At 33.0% G+C, this 17,627-nt stretch overlaps 1 protein-coding gene across 1 annotated transcript in view; it reads left to right on the top strand.

Annotated features, from left to right (window-relative positions):
- The first annotated feature begins 359 nt into the window (after positions 1-359).
- Positions 360-17,627, top strand: part of LOC132760551 (sushi, von Willebrand factor type A, EGF and pentraxin domain-containing protein 1-like) — a 30,648-nt gene continuing 13,380 nt past the window's right edge. The window contains exons 1-8 of the mRNA XM_060752544.1: positions 360-540; positions 981-1,148; positions 1,770-1,937; positions 5,366-5,607; positions 14,601-14,673; positions 15,783-15,953; positions 16,248-16,415; positions 16,768-16,941. Of these exons, the coding sequence (XP_060608527.1) occupies positions 360-540; positions 981-1,148; positions 1,770-1,937; positions 5,366-5,607; positions 14,601-14,673; positions 15,783-15,953; positions 16,248-16,415; positions 16,768-16,941 (1,345 nt within the window). The remainder of the gene's footprint in view (positions 541-980; positions 1,149-1,769; positions 1,938-5,365; positions 5,608-14,600; positions 14,674-15,782; positions 15,954-16,247; positions 16,416-16,767; positions 16,942-17,627) is intronic.

Genomic DNA, 17,627 nt, shown 5'->3' with positions numbered 1-17,627 from the left:
AAAAAATTTCCACACTCATATCTACGTTCTCGCAAGGGGTAGGACATAATTGGTAATTGGATTACGATCAGTACTTATGATATGTAGAACTGTCACGATATAAAGTTTGCTTTGTTTGTAAGATTGTGAAACTGCTAAATTATAAATTAACTTTTTATTCTAATGATGTCCAGTGTGTAGATGTTTTTTCATTAGTTTTTATCCTTAGACATTAAGTTCTCCTACTTACAAAAACACTACCGCCAAAACGATCGATAAATTTTCCTCGTTTGAATAAAAGTCGACATACATGTATTAAATGAATATTAAAGAACAACCGATTATAAGTAGTTATTGCAATTATAAATGGTCTCACTTCTATGACACTAGAATGTGTGGATGATGTGGTTTTGTTGAACGGAGAAATACAGGGAAACATGAAAAAAGTTGGAAGCAAAATAAAGTATAACTGTAACAGCGGGCTGAAAGAGCGAGATAACAAGAAAAACGCCGAATGTTTGGCGAATGGTCAGTGGAGCCAGGCAGCAGAATGTATATCAGGTTAGTGCGTCTACAATCATTCTTTTAACCCTGCTTATTATAGAAAAACGGATGGGCCAGCTTATCTAGGTCTGCATTGGTCATTTTGGTAAGAGTCAGTTGCCGCTTGCAAGTTTATGGTAACAATATCGATTCTTTATTAATAATATCAGGCCTCACCGATGACCTTAGCAGCGAATGTTATTGTTAAGTAATTGGCATAACAAAATTGTAACAAAGTTGCTGTATGCAAAAAAGGTCATGGTGATAATTTGCTATCAGCAAAACCTTCTGATTCTCTTTACAAGGAACGTAATAACGGCATCGCAAGCCACAAGCACATGATGGATTTTCCCACTCAAGCTTAAAGTACGTTAGTAAGTGGAGAATAAAACACGGTTTATGTTAAGTTCTGTGCTATTTATGTTATAAACTAGTATATATCCTTGTTATTAACAAAGCTTGCGGTGAAGTACCAGCCATAGGCAATGGTAATATTGTTATTGACACAGTGAACATAAACAAGGCGTTAATAACCTGTGATCTGGGGTACAAGCCCAATCCGTCTAGTACGATCACCTGCGTACAGGGATCCAGCACCTGGGGAGGCCCGACGTGTGAACTTATTGGTACTGTAACTACATCATTTTGTCTTTGCATAAGATCGTCATTTATATAAATATTCATAAAATATATTTTAATAAAAACTAATCAAACCTTTTCACATTGATTGTCAACCTATCAATTTAAATTTAATCGCATTGGCAAGGCTACATAGAACTGATGTTAAAGACATTTCCTTTACGCATAAAACATGTTTTAATATGATCAATAAATTGGCAAACCCTGGAAAAGAAACACTTTGTCTGTTATAGCTTAGGAATGTAGAATTTAAAAAAAATGTTTCTAATAGTATAATATAATTTAAGTTTGATTCAAGGAACCAAGTACATTCATCTGAAAACACATTCGTTTGCAGTGTTTTACATCGGTACAAGTCATGTATTTACACATATGAAAATGTGTTAGCGTTTGCAAGCATATGTGTGATTTCGATTTTTAACTAAACTTTGACTAAGAATAACATGCAAGACGATCACGTTAAATGATGAATCTCCTGTTTTCTGTGTATACATTTATAAAAAAAAGATATAATAACATTACAAAACATTGATAGAAAAATAATCAAACCCATCACCTCAAATATATATATATATATAGACACCTGTAATATCATATTTATATTTTAGCGTGCGGGAGTCTACCGACAATAGCACATGGAGTCGCTACTCTATCTGTACCGGGAGCCAGCCAATACCAGGATACTGCTGTAGTCACGTGTGATGCCTGGTTCCAAACAAGCACTAGTCTAATTACATGTACAGCGTCAGGAAGCTGGACTTCAGCAAGTTGTACTGGTTTGTTTATTTTATCAGGCATGAAAAATGCATTTTATAAATGAAAAAATTTGCATTTATACTGTAACAAAATTATACAAACGAATAAAAGACCCGGGAGCATAACCTCAGATATCTCACAAATTCGTTACACCCTTCATGACATAATACCGCTTTATCAAACCGATACATCACAAAATAAGAAAAATACCTTTTATAAAACCTTTTTACATTACGACATATCCTGTATAACGGAAGTAACATTTCGCTCACGTGCATTCTGCGTATGGCAAAAAAATGATTGTGAAAGAATAATTTCTATCGGTATCAAAGAATTTAATAAATAATTTGATATAATCCAAAGGAAACACGAACAGTTTGGAAACTTGTATTTATATGATAATCCGATGGAAGGTGAATTCATGTATAAATTATTAATTTGCATTTTTCTACATGAAGTCATTTAGGGTCTTTCAAATTTGATTCAAGTGCATTCGTTACTGACACAAGAACCTTCGTTTACAAGCATTACATTAAAACCATCTCTTGCAATTAAGTGTGCTTGAAGCGTCTAATCTGAATATATCTTCGTATAAAAATACTCTGTAAAAACGTGTACTTCATCATAATTTAAGCTAATTTAAGCTTACTAGAAGCGTTACTTCATATCAAGCTATGTCACTTGGAAAACCCCTTAATAATTTAACATGATTTAAAGCGGTATGTCTTGGTACCGTAAACGAGATTTGATATTTAAAAAGATATAGGCAAATATCTTAGATTATGATATTTGATATCAAGATAAGTCTTTCACACATATATCTTATCAGCTTTTAGAATAATTTATGTGAAATGACAAAAAATGTAAAGACTTTACTCATTATAACTGCATAAAATATGATAAACAAGATCAACAAGGAAAGGCGGCGTTCAATGAACGCAACCCCCACATGACCCAGCAACAAGAACCAATGGCAAGGAGCCCAGGGGGACCCCAAACAAAAACAGGACAGGGCAAAGACAGAGCACGGACAGGTTAATCATTAAATGATAATTAATTTGTAACTGATTAGGAATTCAAAGAAAATAAAAATAGGCCCACAAAGGGGAAGGGGACAGGAGACCGGGGGGAGGGGGTGGGGAGTAATCAAAGAAATAAAAACTAGAGGCAATGGGGAAGATACTTACCGTAGACGAGAAAACAACAAGGGACACAAGCAAAAGTGTCACCAAAACAGTATGAAACAACATAAGACATACATCTGAGGAACACAGTGGGGCGCCGCCTTGGAACGGTCAGCAGCATAATAATGACTGCTGGGGAGTTTAAACCGGTTAATGGTGCACCAAACCTCGCTCTTAGCCCCACCATGTTCCTATAAACGAGACAGTGTAAATAAAATGAATCCCCGCCAAGTGAAATTCTAACAGTTGTCATGGTTACAAAAGGTTAAATAAGTAAAACACTAAAATGATCATGTAGAAACATATAAAAGTAAACCCAATGACCATAACAAAAGTACTCAATGTCCTAAAGGAAGACAGAGCAACAAGAAAATCACCTACAAGGGCCAGACGAAGCAAGGCAGAAGACGAACATTAAGACAATTCAGTCCCAAAGGGCTTTACGAACTATCCATCATAGAGTCTCCCACTTGGTCCGTCAGATGCAATCAAAAGAGGAAAGCGTAGTGTCCAACTGTAAAAGGGTTGAACACTAAACATGCAGTATGTCTTAAAATAGTAGGGTCATAACCTCTTTTAATAAAACGTTTAATGATTTTAGTAAAAACAGCAGAAAAAAATTACCATGACCCCAAAATCTTACGAAGTTTGTAAATCACATCGCCATAAAAACCAGGCTGGCTAATCCCTTGTCGCAGAAGAGTTTTTAAATCACTATTGAATTTGGCAATTAAATCAAAGTTACGATTGTAAAATTTAGTAAAATATTTCCGTAATTTATGACAGCAGTGGCCCTGTTTTAGAAGCTTGCTGGTAATGGAAATATTCCGCTCGTTGAAATCCTTTACGTTGCTACAAGCTCTCCGAATCTAATTAACTGAGAAACATAATTATATCCCGTAAGATGTTGCATGGGGTACGTCTCCATCTAAATGCGGATAATTAACTACACAAAAGTCAAAGTCATCTCTGTTATCATAGATTTTCGTGTGAATAGGATTGTTGTTGACAGTAATATGAAGATCCAAAATGATGTTCTAAAATTTCAAGAGTCCGTTTATTAAGTTGTAGTTGATGGGGACAAATATCAGATACCATTTGAACATAATAAGAATTATTTAAATTAAAAATATCATCAATGTATCTGGAAGTATTATTAAATGCGACTATAACATCTTGTTGTTTATCTTCAGAGAGACTCAACATAAAGTCTCTTTCATAGCAGTACAAAAACAAATCGGCGACCAGGGGTGCACAATTAGTACCCATTGGAATTCCTATGATCTGTTTAAATAGGGTATTACCAAACCTGACATAAATGTTGTCTAAAAGAAAAGAGAGTGCTCTACAAACTTCGTCACAGGTCCACATAGTATAATGTTTTACAATACCGTTAGTAAAAAAAGCTTATATAAGATTTTGTATGTTATAAAAGTCAAGGTAACCTGAAACTAAATAAATGACCTTGTACATGTATTATCATGTGTAAACCTTTTCAGAATTATATACTCATGTACTTCGTGGCAAGTATTTCCTTTCAATATTTTTGTTGAACTGTATACATATTCGGGAAAGCAAACTCATACATTTCTCAGATACTTATTCACGGAGCTGGACTACATATGTTTTTGAATCTCTGATATATTTTCGTTATATTATTAGAAGAATTGTCAATAAATAAATATCGACATTTTTACAACGATTATCTCTGTGATTTTAAAGTTTGGCCGGGTCGCAAGTGGGAAGTATGAAAACAATTGTTATTATCATCTTCATCGAAATCTTTTGGCAACCTTCGCCACAAAGCTATATAAAATAGATAAAATGAATCCTTCAAGAACGGCCAAACGGCAAAAATTGAAAAATGTTAAAGGATCGGTTTGTTTGGCCTGTTCATATCTTTGTTTGTTTGGGTTTTTTTGATAAAAGGACTTGCTGTTTAACATTATCAAATACTTTGTTCTACTAGCTTACGTAGAAGTATCTATATATTTTTACATATATCACAGAGCTGTACAACTGTATTATAGGTCTTCGAAGTAAGGATTTTTGCTGTACGCAGTTTGCGCATGCGCGAGAAAATATTTCATCCAGTTGATTTTATATTAACGACGCGCATCTTTAAAAGGTTTGTTGAATTGCATGCGATCAACTTTATACTATAGTGACGACTCATATATATGCCAGAAAGACAAACTAAATTAATATAAATAGCTAAATACATGAGAATTATGATGCTTTCACGCCAGATTTATATTTTACAGATGTTATGTGCTACCCAGGTACACCTTGGGAGTATCAAGGACAAGTAAGTGTTACTGTCTCCGGTAGAACGTGTCAACGATGGGATACAAATTTTCCGCACTATGTATGGGAAAAAAATCTTCAATATTATCCAGAGAATACATTGTCAGAGGCCAGCAATTATTGTAGAAATCCGGAATCATCATCAAACAATCCATGGTGTTACACAACAGATCCATTTAAAAAATGGGAATATTGTGCTGTAGTTCCTTGTTAAATTAATTATACGTGGTCTTAAAAAGCACGTGCAGCCTCAGAAATGATAACGTTTTTCTTTCTTCTGAGAAAAAAGAAATTAAATGGTTTACAATTTTTAGTACTAGATTAAGACCCTATTTGATGATTAAATGCTAAAAGAAGAATTACATGTGAAATAAATTATTCGTCATAAAAGTATTTTATCTTTCTGTATGATCACTAAATTTATATAATTGTTAATAGTCAAAAACAGCTTTATTTACAACTGGTACCATTTCGAAAATGTAACAGGAGATCATAAACAGTGAGCTTTAGAGAAGAAATACAAAAATGTCATAGGTTGGCTTGATTGGCATTTTAATATTTTATGCTGGCTTTTCCAAATGATCCAAACAGGTATATATTTCATGTTTCACTTTGTTTTATCATTTCATTTTAATTCCAGTATGACACTATTCAATTTAATTACAAAATAAAGTAGACCTACTATGCGAAAATTGACAATGACATAACAAGTTAAGGTTAACACAGATTTATAAATCACATCATCATAGAATCTTACATCAGAAACACTTTGTCAAATCAACGATTTAGTTTCAATGATTTTGATATATTAAATGTGGAAACCTATGTGTTTTGTCCTCTTAACATTGAAAAATGTCTGATTGCTCAACATTTCATTTTATCGCTTAGACAATTATTTTACTTCCAACCCAGCCTGCAACATTTTACAATTTTGCCTTGTTGGGCTTTCTTTAAGGATTCTGTTTTTCTCTATTTCATTTCCATATTGAAACGCCTATATTTAGTCTGCTGTCATGATTACGTACAATTTAAATTAATCCTATTAGAACAATCCATCTAAGGGATTGCAATTATATCAAGATACAAAGTATTGAGCTGCCAGCGGTGAAGAGCCTGGTCAAACTGCACACATATGCACGCTGTTCTGGTTCTTTGCTGGTAGCAAAGCTTAACACTCAGTTTCAGCTAGTGAAGGTACAGACTCAATCAAAGCGAGTCTGCCATTTTCATGTAATTTTGCTTTTTTAATGCTTCCGAGGGATCACCTTTTTCTAGATGTGAAGATGATTTATTTTAAATGAGATTTAAGATAATTCACAATAAATAAACGGACAAGATCGAATGTCGGGTTTGAAAATGCTTGGTTTTGAAACTTATGACACTATTAAATGTATTATGGGTTATTGGTGTTTTTCCCTTTTCACAAAAGAATTGCATACCACAGGACATATATCGTAATTGTTAAATAATTGTAATACAAGAACGTTGAAGTTGTCTTCCCTCAGCGGTATTGTGTTAGATGAATTATTTTATACTATTTATATTTTATACACAAGTATATTCATGATTGTAGTAATGGACGTATTGTAAATTACTAACATTTACAAGTTTTATATGTTTAATGTTAACAAAGATTTCTTATCATATCTTTAAAATTATTTTTATTTTAAACAGAGAGTTTCAGCTAAAGTTTACCAATTTAGAATAGAAAAATTGTATTAGCAAAACATCAGGGACACTTAAATATAAATTTATCTTAGTCCAGTTTGATCAACGGTCATTTTTTATTTTCTTTTACAATTGTGGTAAACATGTAGCATGCAGGATCTTTACACAGCAATAAAAGGCTTAAACTAAGGAAAATGACAGCAAGAGGCCCGCGTAAAATAGTCGCTTTTTGGACCGGCGATGATCTTTCTGTATGTAAATTGTATAAATTTTCTCTAGCCTACCGTTCAATCACCATCTGACTGATTCCGTTGCGGATTCGATTTTCCAGAAGTTTTGATACTCTCATGCGCAGTAACGATAAGGTTTACAATTAGCTGCTCAGGGAGCGATCTTCACTTCACGGAATGTGAATAATTTATGATCCTACATGATTGTATGACATACTCGCCATGCTTATTAGGTTTCCATAATATACTATAGAAATATAAAAAATGTGTCAATATAGAATAAATTTTTAAAATAAAAGAAGGCTAGTTTGACTATTAATCTGCAAACGGTTTTTATTTAACTTATTTGGAACCGTCTATTTACACTTTTGGGGATCTGAAAAATGAAAATTGGAAGTAAGTAAATCGATTTAAAATGCAGATAAAACTACACCTATCAGCACATTGACCTTGCTCGATGGTAAATGCTCATTACTTTTAGTTCCACCTGGGTACGATTCAAGAAAACATATCCTTACTGATAAGCAGTTAACATGCAACCAAAATAAGTAATGTATGCAGGATAAGATCTAGGTATAGAAAAGGTCTAGAATACTCTAAAACACATATTTGAACAAACGATGGTTGCGTGCGTGCTAGCATTGTGTTTAAGTGTTGCATTTCTGTCTTTTTGCAGATGGCTCTTCTTAAAGCGTCAGATCAAATACATGTATATGTTGTTCTAAGCCATATCTTTGTACAGCATTCTTGCTGGCTTTAATCCTTACCCTGTTGGAATAGAAGGTGATTAGTCAGTTGCCAACAGTATAGACAGACCCATGTAGACCAGGCTATATTTTGCTGGTAGGTCACTTTTTTAATCCCTTAGACGGACTACTAAAAATCGTAGGCAAAACAAAATGTTTTGTCCCAAAACATTGAGGAAAATGAATGATCTCCAGAAGGTAATGAAAACAACAATATAAATAAAACTTACACTGATATAATATTAAAATTTCAGACTCGGTTTGATTAAGTCTGTTATGACAGATAATGTAAAAGGGAAAAATCTCTCAAGCCAAATAACACTTGCTTTAGCGATACTAGGTATCAACACCAAGATGCTGAAATAATTGATACCGAGGTGACATTTACAGCTGCCGCACGACAGTTGACATTTGCTGTTAAGAAGTTAGAAAATCTTGGAAAAAGGACGATATCTCAGAAGCAATGAAAACAACAATATGGTGCAACAATATGGTGCAAGAGACTATGTATAACAACTCAGATTTACAGATAACAACAAGCAAACAAAAGACAACATAGCACCCGATTCCCAACAGGCATATAACTTAGACCACCATAAGCAAAGTAAGAGATGCCTCTGTTTGAGTCCAATACCTCACCTCGTATATTTAGGAACATTTCAAACAATAAATTGAGATAATTTAATACCTTATAAACATTCTTGACATCAGTGAAACATTTTACACTTTATGTCATATATATTTTATGGACAGTAGTTCATACTTTGTTAAATATCACAGAACCTACATTGACTGCAATAAAAATTGCAAATGAGAATATTTGTTACACCAGTGGATGCTTCCCAATGATGGCTTGACTGACTGACTGCCTCACGCACGCACGAACGCACCCACCAACGCACGCACCATCTCACCAACTCACTCACTGACTCACTCACTCACCAACTCAGCTTTTTTATAGCGCATTTTATTTTGTTTAATGGTGAAAAGTGATGTCTTAAAGAATAATGGAAAATTGTAAAAAATATCAGAAGTTTATCATAAAAACTAAGAATCATTCAAACATTCGTGCAAGTTTAAATTTTATAAGGAAATTATGCAGGAAAGAAAATATAAAGAATTGATAAGCTGTAGCCATTTCATTTTTAATTATGACTGGCTGCTCACATTGACCCGGTATAGTTGTTGTTAAAAATATGGATTATAGATTATTTTAATAGTATATTCATAGGTTGACGGAACGGACTTCAGAATCAGTTTGTATAGTCTTCGCAACGCAGTTATCCTAACTTTAAATCACTCTGTTGTATACCAGACAAGTGTGATATTTTAAAATGAAACAAGTATTTCATTTCTTGTTAATTTTGTATTTTGTTTCATTTCTGAAACACGTGCATTCGTTTGTCTTCACTAATGAAAAAGGTGTAAAATTTAATTATGATATAAACTTCAAATTAAAATGTCATGAGATTAAAGATGTGGTTTTAGTTCTGAAAGGTGTGTCATTACCTAGATGTGTGGAAGAATGCGGACTACGTCAACACTGTGCGTCTCTCAATTATAAAAGACACGAGCATGTCTGTGAACTTTTTTCTTCCGCTGATGAAGGGAATGTATATATTCAAGGATGTTTATTCATTCCTGCATCGGACATAACGATCAAACAGGTAATATCTTTTACATTTCCTCAACATGTTTCTTTTTATTTTTGTGGCAGAAATTTTACAGAATCAACCAATGCCTCCATTGTATTTTGATACAGTCATCATCATACCATTTTCTGATCGGAAGTTATCGTAGATTTCATACAAAGTAATCTTTTGACAAATCAAAAACTAGAGTGAGTTTGATTTTCTCTGCTGCTTATTTCTAGACAGAGAATGAATTTAGACACATTAGAATGTTGCATAATAATCATTTTGTCCCATCTAAATATTTGTTATGTTTTGAATTTATGTTAAAATTTCTTTTAAAGAGTTTTGTTTTCCAAAGGCTCGAACATTCTTTATAAATTTTAATTTAAATATTCCTTATAAACGATAGAAAATAAACAAATAAACAACAGCTCTTTGACATTGTTCATGATTTAAAAAAACAACAACAAAAAATCAACAACAGCAGCAGCAGCAACAACAACAACCACTTCAACAAAACAACAACGACAACAACAACCAAAACGTGTGGTTAAAGATTAAGATGGCCTGCAATAAGTGAGAACATGATATGTAAGTGGACCGATTTTAATTTGACGTTTTATCTTAAATCAATTTTTTTTTATTCACAAATATTAAAAATCCGCTTTTTTCGACAAACCTTTTCTCGATATGCTCGAAGTTTTGTCTAGACGAAATGTATCTTCTTGTCTTTTGTAAAACATTCGTCTTATGGAAAAAAAAATCCTCTTAGTACAAAAATCAAACATTTAGAGAAAAGTGTCTAAGTATGACAAAGAAATGTTCTTGTCTTTGTGAAAAAAACAACAATTAATTAATTTGTGTTAAAAACATCTTATCAAATCGAACAAAAATCAGTCGTCTAACACCTCATGGTCGCACTAAATAGAGGCTCTTTAACGTTTCCGTATGTTTCAAATATACTTTTGTTTGATACATTTTTTATGACAGACAATTTGTCTTTGTCGTCTTTTGATAATCTTTTAAATATTTAAACATTAAACAAATACATTGAAGTTAACCATTGTTCTTTATTTTTCCATAAATGGCTGTTTTGATTGTGCACTTCTAATGTTAAACTTTTGAAATATCTTCCTCTGGATAAAAAGAAGGATTTCACGTGATGCAAAAAAGATACGCCTTTGTGTCGGAATCAAAGACATGTATTTGAATAGATTGTGCTTACTTCGGCTCTTCCGATCAATTTGTATTATTTATGTGTCATGGTCAAATTTGTTCATCAGTATTATTATTAGCATCATAGATATAATACCTCAAATTTACTTTGGTAAAGACTCGTCGGAGAGAAGTCATTTAGTATAAGCAACTGCCATTTTATGTCCTTTTTGTCCAATTTTATTAAAACAAAAGTTTTCTTGGTATGAGTTAATTTGTCATTTGTATTGTTATTACCTGTATACTACTTGACATTTTCCATTTTTCTTTTATGTTTGTAGTTGTAATATAATTTTATTTCTAATTTTCCTGTGATCATGTGTTAATGGATAGCCTTGCCCAATTATCTTAGTATTTTCATTAGTTTAGTATATTTAATACTAATTTATTTTAGTTCGATTGTGTTGGAAGATCAAATTAAAGTTTATTGAAACACTCTCGAAATCGTTCATGGAACCAACCAATACCAAGCAATGAGTGTGATATTTCTTTCTCAAAGAAACAACAGCTTGCCCTTGACGGGATTTGAAGCCACGCGATCAGCAATACCACACCGCTTAGTAGGTCTCATACCAAAAGTCAATAGATATTAATTCTAAGTGCATTGTCGTAGAATAATTAGCGCACGGTTTGAGTTCAAATGCGTAGTAATATAATCCCGAAGACCGATAGGCATTGAGTGATCAATTACAAAGCATTTGAACGAAAAACGTGCATTATTGTACTATAATGCACGAAGAATTAATATCTATTTCCATTCAAACACGGCAAGAAAAAAAAAAGATTATAATTATATTGTTGGACTATATGTTTGGTGGTTCAATTTGTTTTCGCCTCAGAGTTTCCAATAGAAACGTTCTTTAAAGGTTGTTCCAGTGGGATGAAAAAACTGTCGTTAAATCTACCTAGTGTAGAAACATTTTGAGAAAAGCGAATTTTGAAAAAATTTTTATAAAATTGATAATTGATAAAACTTTGTTTCTTTCTTTTCACTCTATATTTTTCAAGCAAAAACAAAGTATTAATAGTGAAACAAATGTGAAATTTAACTGGTTTGCGACAATGAAATAGCGTTTTTGATTTGTTTTGCACGTGAGGTTCCAGCTTCCAGCCTTCTTTGTCTATTAGGAAAATTTCCGATATTGTTAGAATGTTGAACATTACATACATGTATAGTTAAGAAATTGACAAGGTATCTATTGAAAGGGTTGTTATAGTTGAATCTTGATCTCATACTCGTGCACCTTATCATCATAAACTCCACTCAGTCAAATACATGTTCAAGATCAAGGTAGTCTTACAATAACCCTAAACATTATATCGGCAAATGCTTGAATAACACAGATGAAAGTAGTTAACTATGTTGTTTTGTTTCAACCTATGTAATGCAACATCTTTAATAAAATCATGATAATATTATATAATTATTTTTTCAACATTTTTGTTCTTTTCAGAAAACCTATGTTTGCTTTTATGGTTTGCTTGGTACAATACAGCGTAAAAGAACGTCACTTTTATAACGCTGTATTGAAGTCGTAACCATGTAACTATGTAAACATGTAATAAAATTTTAACTAATATTGTTCTAGTTTAATCTTGGCTTTAGCTTGCCAATAAGCTGTAGCATGTGCCATATATAAAAAGAGCGCCGATGCTTAAACAACGTTAAATTTTTTATCATCACAATAAAAGTTAATGTTTTATGGTTCTGTGCCTGCTAATTACTTATTGATAGGTTCACCTAACAATCCCAATCAATAGTTTTTTACACTCTCAATGTAATAAATACATTATAAAAAATAATGTCTCCTTGTCTAATACCAAACATGTATGAATAATTGGGGATTTTTTTTTATCCTATTGGTATAAAGATAGATAGATTTTTTAGAAAAGCAAGTGGGAATCTTGCACAACACGACAAAAATGAATACGCTTCCGGCTGAGTTTTATTATATCTGTTGGGGACAGTTATAAGCGCAAGCTACCATCCAAATACCCTAGCTTAAGAAAACCACTTGCTCTAAGCAGTTTCATTTAAAATGCAGCAAATGTTTCTGCATCATCTGTACTGTAGTCGTCCTTGTGTTTACTCATATGGCAAAAACTAAGAAGAAAAACATCATCAATTTACCGGAAATAGTAACTTAATCAATTTAAATGTATCTTTCAATCGTTCCAGACTTTATCATACTGACCATGGGATAGGATTTTGTGTCCGCTTTCGATACATGCAAAGAAGTCACGTTTATAGCAAATCAACTGCCGTCATACATGAAATAATAATAATAGAAGTAAAGAAAAGATTATAAGATTGTTTATAAATATTTTGTATCAGCTCAGTCATTCCCTCTTTATGCCCCCGCCATAAAATGGCTGGGGCATATAGTGCTACCCTGTTCTGTCCTTCCGTTATTCCGTCCTTCCATCATTCTGTCATTGCGTCATCAACAATTTCCGTTAATGATCTTAGTAACGGTTGCACACATTCAACTCAAATTTGACATATGGATATATCATGAGAAAATACAGGTCAGCTTCGAATTTGGTCATGGTTTGATGACCTTTGATAGAGTTATGCCCCTTGATAAAATTTTCAGTTTCCGTTCATTATCTCCTCAACAGTTGTACACATTCAACTCAAATTTAACATATGAATACGTTAAAAAAATGCGCAGGTCAGATTCCAATTTTGTCATGGTTCAATGAATTTTGGCAGAGTTATGCCCATTTCACTTTGAAAATAATATAAAATTTTCAGTTTCCGTTCATCATCTTCCTAACAATGTACACATTCAACTCAAATTTGACATATGGATACTTCAAAAATGCGCAGGTTAAGTTCGAATTTGGTCATGGTTCAATGAATTTTGGCAGAGTTATGCCCATTTCACTTTAAAAATGAAATTTTCAGTTTCCGTTCATTATCTCCCCAACAGCTGTACACATTCTACCCAAATTTGACATATAAATACATCAAAGGAATGCGCAGGTGGAGTTTGAATTTGGTCATGAGTTTTGGCTGAGTAATGCCCCTTTTACCTTGAAAAAAGGAAATTATCAGTTTCCTTTCATTATCTCCCCATCAGTTGTACATATTCAACTCAAATTCAACATGTATGGACATGTCATAAGAATACACTGGTCAAGTTCGAATTTGGTCATGGTTTGATGATAGCTGACAGAGCTATCCCTCTTGAACTTTGAAAAAATAAAAAAAAAATAGTTTTCGTTCCCAATGGTTGTACACATTCCACTCAAATTTGACATAAAGATACATTTTAGGAATAAGCAGTTCAAGTTTTAATTTGGTTATGGTTCAATGATAAAGTTAATTTTTCTTGAATGTTGGAAAAATTTTGAATTTTCAGTTTAAGCACTCATACTTTTGTAGAAGTGTATGTAGTCACTATTTTGACTACAAATATGCAATATGCAATTACTGAAGAGTTTCAGTTCCTTGAACTTTGTATAAAAATTGTTTGTGTTAACATTGAATAGTTTAAAGGGCTTTGAACTTAAAATGAAAAACAAATTGTGCAAACAAATTTGGAAGTAAATATTATAACATCTAAAATTTAAGCTGCATGCGGGGGCGTCCGTGGCGTGACGACACATTTCTAGTTTCTTTGTCGTTTTGTTTTTCTTTCAGTAAATCATTTTCAAAAGAAAGTTACATATTCTTATTGTCTTTGTTTTTAGGATCCTTGTGCAAACCAAGACTGCTCAAATGAACGAACTTGTGATACTTCCACAGAGACATGCATGCACAAAGGTAAGTTCCAAATATTTAGCTAGAACACACACAACGGATATTTTTAAGGGTTTTCTAGGAAACACTTTCTTCATAAAGTATACCAGTTGAAGGTATTAACGACAATACACATTTTTGTGAGATATTTGACAATACTTACATCTTATTTAAGGAGTTATGGTGTAGAATCTATTGAAAGACTGAACAAGTTCATTTACTACATATCTTTTTCTTATATATTACGTGGATGTTTTTCATTCCTGTGACTGTATTTTATTAGAACCGATTACCACTGAACATTCAGTGCAGCCAAATTTGACTTGGAACATACTAAGTATTTTTCAGTCTGGAATGATTTAAAGATTTTTTTTCTTTTATCTTCTTTTAGAACAACTCTTTTTTCTTTAAAGTTTTCCTACCATTTTTTGGCATGCAATCTTGACAACGTACCCACAATGGGTTTGAAATTATTTGGAATAGATAATCTCTATAAGCAGGTAAAAGTGCTTTATTACAAGGTTGCAATAGTGTTTTATTTAACGCTGTGAAAAATATCAAACGTCTGTGTACATTACGACTGCACCATCAATAACTATGAAATTACTCAAGTAATGCCAATAATATTGAAATATAAAAATCAATTGAAGTTTCAAATGTCATTTTATGAAGTTCGTTTCGTTCACTCCTTTTCAAAAGATCCTCATAATTAGCTGAAAATGTTTAGCGATTAAACTGGTACTAGTTGACAGGATAGTGATAAAGGTTAGTCATGTTAGTCGTAAATAGCTTTTTTTGCTCTAATGGTGAATTAACAGTGTAATTTCAATCATTAGTCTTTTGGTATTTTTGTCTTTCTTACAAACAAATTATACGGTATAATTGTTCCAATATATGCTTCATATTTTAATTAACGTTTCCATGTTTAATGACTGTTTGAGGACAATTGATTTCTACTAGTAGTTTCATTACAATTACAAATTGTTTCATTTATATGAAACCGGAATGTATGGATGATGTGGTTTTGTTGAACGGAGAAATTCTGGGAAACATGAAACTGTTTGACTGTTTGAGGACAATTGATTTCTAACAGTTTCATAACAATTACAAATTATTCATGTTTATGACACCAGAATGTGTGGATGATGTGGTTTTGTTGAACGGAGAAATTCTTGGAAATATGAAACAAGTTGGCGGAAAGATAAAATATATTTGTAAAAGTGGACTGAATGAACGAGATAACAAGGAAAACGCTGAATGTTTGGCGAATGGTCAGTGGAGCCAAACAGCAGAATGTGTATCAGGTAACAGCATCTAAAACAGAGTAAAAGTATAAAACATCAATTCCTAATTAAAGCAGCTTAATTGAAGCAGCTCCACTGTGTTCCAAAAGTCAAAAATAATAGATCAACTGGGGCACTTAAAACGGACACATAGTATCGCAATATATTCAAAATTAAATTAAAAAAAAAAAACGATATTTTATTAGATTCTTTATCCATTTCTATGTTTACTTAGTAAAAGAGCTTTGAACCCCGTAAAGTAGTTAATTCGTGATATGTTAATAATATGTAATTTATTTATCGTTATTAACAAAGCTTGCGGCGAGGTACCAACCATAGGCAATGGTAATATTATCATAGACACAGTGGACATAAACAAGGCGTTAATTACCTGTGATCCGGGGTACCAGGCGAATCCGTCTAGTACGATCTTCTGTGTACAGGGATCCAGCACCTGGGGAGGCCCGTCGTGTAAACCTATTGGTACTGTAACTACCTCCTGTTTTATCTGTTTACAATCGTCATTTATATAAAGAGCTTCATTTTAATAAAAAAAATCAAACATCCCCATCAATTAAAAATGTTTCACACAGACAGAGCTACATGTGATTCATGATAAAGACATTTCCTTTTCTCGAAAACATGTTTTAATATGATCAATAAGTTTGCTAATTTTGGAAAAGAAACACTTTTAATATTACATATTTGTTCTCTTTCTAGTGATTATTGATAAAACGTTAAACAATTACTTAAGTATTTAACAAACAAACTGTACTTATATATCTATACGCGCGGTGCGTGTCACTTCCTGGTACTATTTCCGTGTCTATTTCAGTTTGTGGCAATCCTGATCCAATAAGCAATGGTAACATTGCACTCACTGTGCCTGGCAGCTATACTTATCTAGATACAGCAGACGTGACTTGCTCATCCGGGTTCCAGGCAAATGTGAATTTAGTAACTTGTAAAATTGACGGGGACTGGGAAACAGCAAGTTGTGACCGTATATGTAAGCAAATGCTTTCGTATTTGTAGATTTTTATGTAAACAAAAATGTCCTTGTGTTTTTAAAATCATGGTGAGAAAACATTGATTATACAATGCAATGGGTACAACAAAAATACGTATATTTAGTCGTGTTGTCAAAACCTGTACAAATTTAGATATATGTTAGAGATTAGGTATGTAAACTAAGATATGTTATTGATGATGCAATTAAAGTTTGATTCATGGAACAAAAGAAATCATTTGAAAACAAAGTTTTACTTAAAAGTGTGTTTGTATGAACATGTGTAATGGTGTGCAAGCATGCCTGTGCCCGATTTTAAACAATCTTGATTAAAATAATAATAATCGATATTTTTTAAAAAGTGTGGTGGGAATAATCATTATATGTTGACAGGGGGGCCGTGACGAAATGGGTTTAAGGGCGTTTTACTTAAAAACGCTCGCCCCTCACCCCTGTGGGTTCGAATTCCCAAAGGACTTGGGGTTTCTTTCATGTGAGGAAAACTATCCAGCTTTGGGTTACGGAACGCGGTGGTTTACTCGGGGCCTTCGTGCCCGAAATAATGCAGGAAAAGGGTCCGAGCTCTCCCTCCCGAAAGCTGGAACGTTGCGATATGACCTAAACTGTGTCGATGTGACGTAAAACCCAAAACAAACAAACCAAAAAAAAATGTCGACAATGAGTTT

The sequence above is a fragment of the Ruditapes philippinarum genome, unplaced genomic scaffold (assembly GCF_026571515.1).
Source record: "Ruditapes philippinarum isolate M1 unplaced genomic scaffold, ASM2657151v2 ctg1057_1_1_1_1, whole genome shotgun sequence".
In the NCBI taxonomy this organism is placed as follows: Eukaryota; Metazoa; Mollusca; class Bivalvia; order Venerida; family Veneridae; genus Ruditapes; species Ruditapes philippinarum.
Note: the sequence above shows the minus strand (reverse complement) of the source record. Positions and strands in the feature narration are given on the sequence as shown.